The following is a 4,113-nucleotide window of genomic DNA, read 5'->3' on the forward strand; positions in this document are numbered from 1 at the left end:
GTTTATGAAAGCTGGGGAACACATAAGGGTCACCTGGGGCCTGGGAATGTCAAAAGACAGCTCTCTGTCAAACATGACACGCACAGAGCACCCCAAGACAGTTCAGATTCTTGACTCAATTGGTGTTGCGGAAAGTGGAGTAGACTACAATGACCTCTGTCATTTAACATGTCTTTTTTCTTAGATCTGCAAAGCACTTACATGTACATTGCAAGTCACATCGGTAGAAGCAGCCTTTAGGGGTACATATTAACAATAGCATAGTTGGTTAATAGTGTAATAGAGTAGTAATAGAGGGTATGTATGCATTAAATGCCACTCAACGAGACTGAGTGGAAAAACATAAAGCATCATGAAGCATTGGTGTTTAGAAGCACTCCTCTTCACTCTTGCTTACTCCTCGTGGCTCCTCATCCTCATGAATCCTACTGACTTGTCACATGCATACCCTCTATTGTCTTGCAAAGGGGCATTGGTCCTAAAACCCATTAGTCCGAAACTGGTGAATGCTAACCTGGTGAATTCTAACCCTAAGCCTAAACCTAACCCTAACCAATTTAGGACTAATGAACCTTCAGACTTATGAGTAGTCCCCGTAGGGCATCCATCCATCTTCAACCGCTTATCCAGAATCGGGTTGCTGGGGTAACAGTTCCAACTGAGACCTCCAGATTTCCTTATCCTGAGCAACTTCCTCCACTCCCTCAGGGAGTATAGTATACCGAGGCGTTCCCAAGCCAGTTTGGAGATGTAATCCCTCCATCTGGTCTTTGGTCTGCCATGGGGTCTCCTCCCAGTGGGACGTGCATCGAGGACCTTCCTAGGAAGGCGCTCGGGGGGCATCCGTACTAAGATGCCCGAACCACCTAAGCTGAATCCTTTCCAAGTAGGAGCAGCGGCTCTACTCCAAGTCTCTCTCGGGTGACTGAACTTCTCACCCTATCTCTTAAGGTAGATACCAGCCACCCGTCTGAGGAAACCCATTTCGGCAGCTTGCACCCACGACCTTACTTTCTGTCATGACCCACACTTCATGTCCATAGGTGAGAGTAGGAACAAAGATTGCTTGTTAGACAGATAGCTTTGCTCTTAAATTATGGCTTTGCAGTTGAACTATGACAAAGTTTAATTTCCATTGTCTTCCAAGCTATGAGTCTAACATTCATACATTCTCAGACCATTTCAGAGCCAATCCTAATAGTCAGTCAAACAAATGTTTCAGAAATGATTTAGTAATCAAACCACTACTTAATTTGAGCCATACCCCCCAGGCTAGCAGGATGGACCTTTATTAGTACACTCATGCATTGTAGTGCCATGTCTCTTAAAATGAATCATTTGACCTTTTATCAGAAAGGTCAGAACACCTCTCAGTCTGTTAATTGTTTGTATCTGGGCTATGATGGAAAACAAATCTGTCAAACAGGTCATTCTCTGTAACACTTGTGCTCCACAGGGTTCAAATCCTGTTTATTAGTGTTGTTGCCAAATATGGAGATGACTGACATCATAGATGTCTGAGTTTATTGTCACATATATCCAAGACATGGTCACCAGTCCCGACAAAAGTGTGGACCCACATGGGACTGACACAGTATGTCCATTTCCAAGATATGGGCTTAATATAGACATCAGGGATCTCAATATATGGGCATAAAAGTGACAAGGACGGAATGGTTATTACCGTTCAAATATGGACAGGGACTGACAGATAGAGATATCCATTTATGGGCATGAAAGGGACAAATGGTAAGACCAAATACATTTTCCAGAGGATTCATGACTTGTGTCTGGGAAGCCACATTTGAAATTGCATCTGTCTAGTTGTCTACATGTTTCTTCAAAGCAAAATAGAAATAACATTGATGACTAGCAGTCTACACACAATAGAGGCTTACATCATTATTCAGTTGTATAGACTATCTGCAGCTGTATTGCTACATACATTCTACCTTCATTGATTGACAAGACAGCTCATATCACTGCTGATGGTAGATTATACTTGCAGATTGGTGTCAGGCAAGTTTACTCGTACTGTTAATGAAAGTCTAACAAATACGATGGGGATGTGACACCAAGTGTGTATGATATGCACTACTGTTACTTTACATGTCAATAGCTAAACTTGTGAAAAGAGGTTTAATAGAATATTAGTTTTAGAAATACAAACCAGTAAGGGCGAGGGCGGGCATTAATGCCCTATTACATTGCTATTACACAACTATTACATACAGGTAATTGCATGAAAGTATTTCAGAAAGAAACCCACCTCAGTTCATATCAATTTTATATAGATTGACATCTTGGAAGAAAGACAACATTCAAAGTGCAAATGGCTTTTAATGGAACAACAAAGAATATATATAGCACAGAACAAAATGTATAAAAGTATTGGCATCAAAATGTATTCAAAGTAACAAAAGTAAAGTACTCATTGTGCAGAATGTACCGGTACCATTTCAAACGTGAAAATAGCAGCTCTAAAAGCTCACAATGCATCGCAGCAAATTGTGATCCATTTTCAGATGGCAGAAATAACTTTAATAAACAATGTAATAAACAAAATCTCCAAAATAACAAATAACACAACTTGAAAAATAATTGAGGCAGAGGTAGCAAAGTACTATATCTGGGGTGAAATTACAGTTTGGCCATTATGTCCTCTGGAAAACCTTCGGCTGGTTCCCAGGTGTCTTCCCAGATTCTGGAGCTGTAAAGAAGAAATAAATGGCTTAGAGCAGTGGTCTTCAACAAGGGGGTCCTCAAAGTTACTACAGGGGGTCCTCCAAATCTTTGAGCACTAGAAACCCTTTTCTCCTTTTTTCATATTAACCACTTGAACCCTAGCATCCATAATATATTCCGAGAACTTAAACTGAGAACAAAAATAGCAGATGTACAAGCTCACAATGCCGATCGGCTATTTTCTGCAACAGGGAAAAAGAGCAGACTAAGTACTGAGTGAGAGGTCAAGTTTATTAAGTATTGATGGTTCCAGTAGTTAAATATCTAAAAATTACAAATGGACATGAATCCAAAAAACACTGATTGTGCTGTCAAACAATGAAACTATATGGAATCTATGAACAGGTTGTGGGGGTCCCTGCTTCATCTCTCTCTCTCAACTAAGGGGTCCCTGCTTCATGTCTCTCTCAACTAAGGGGTCCCTGCTTCATGTCTCTCTCAACTAAGGGGTCCCTGCTTGATGTCTCTCAACTAAGGGGTCCTTGGCCTGAAAACGTTGAAGACCCCTGGCTTAGAGGAATTATTTTAGATCATGGGTCTTTTCTTTCTTTTTTTTTTTTTTACACTAACCACTTAAAGAAAGGAGAAGATCTAAAAGATCACAACGCCTCACACTGCGACATGTTGTGATTTGGTGTGTGTCTGTTTTGGTGAGATTTGGTGTCCAGGGGAAAAAAGTGTTTGCATCAGTAACATGCAGCCCTAATGCACATGTACTGTATGCCTATTGCTTACATGTAAAAGATATATAGGAATCATACCGGCAAAGATTCCACTTTGACAAATCCAGACTAAATGTCAGGTAATTTCATTTGTTTGTGTACAACTGATGTTAATTTAGAGTTCCAATCAGTTCATCATAAAACAATTTACTCTTGTACTGGTGACACTGTCCATATCTGAAGTCAGAAAGAAAATTCATTAACAACATTAGTGGACTAACAGACATTAATTACTAGAATAAAAGAATATGCGTTTTGTAACCTTCCTGTACATTCAAGCTGTACAATCTAGTTACACAGAAGCCTGCAATCCAACTGCCGAGGCCGGTGGACTGCAGCTGCCAATCAAGCCCTGCACACAGCAGAGAGGGAGGAAGATAAAAGCACTTGGACGTTAGGTTGTCAACTTTTCATTTTGCCTACACTAGTGGGACCCGTTGTACGAGCCAATTTTGATGAGAAAATGTGGGTCATCAATAGTTCTGTAACACTACAAAGTAAGGTGAGAGGGGGGAAAAATGTGGGACCAACCAGAAACCACTGCCTCTGGTAGGGCACATAGTGTAAATTGAATAAGATCGTCAATGTCTTACCATGCAGGGCAAGGCTCCCAAGACACCAAGACTTCTTGTTTGCCCTAAAAACA

General features: G+C 40.8%; 1 protein-coding gene across 3 annotated transcripts in view; it reads right to left on the reverse strand.

Moving 5' to 3' along the window:
* Positions 1 to 2,326: 2,326 nt before the first annotated feature.
* The window catches only part of LOC308287414 (uncharacterized protein), an 11,109-nt gene continuing 9,322 nt past the window's right edge, over positions 2,327 to 4,113 (reverse strand). The window contains exons 8-10 of one of the 3 annotated variants that reach the window (XR_013962131.1): positions 4,061 to 4,104; positions 3,730 to 3,819; positions 2,327 to 2,710 (exon numbers count right to left, since the gene is read on the reverse strand). Coding sequence is in view for 2 of the 3 variants with exons in the window: in XM_080728572.1 (XP_080584698.1) it covers positions 2,641 to 2,710; positions 4,061 to 4,104 (114 nt within the window). In the remaining variant the exon portion in view is untranslated. Of the gene's footprint in view, positions 2,711 to 3,121; positions 3,820 to 4,060; positions 4,105 to 4,113 lie in introns of those variants that run through there. The other 2 variants (XM_080728572.1, XM_080728573.1) reach the window with 2 other exon arrangements.

The sequence above is a fragment of the Nannobrachium achirus genome, assembly GCF_963921795.1.
Source record: "Nannobrachium achirus genome assembly, chromosome: 6".
In the NCBI taxonomy this organism is placed as follows: domain Eukaryota; kingdom Metazoa; phylum Chordata; class Actinopteri; order Myctophiformes; family Myctophidae; genus Nannobrachium; species Nannobrachium achirus.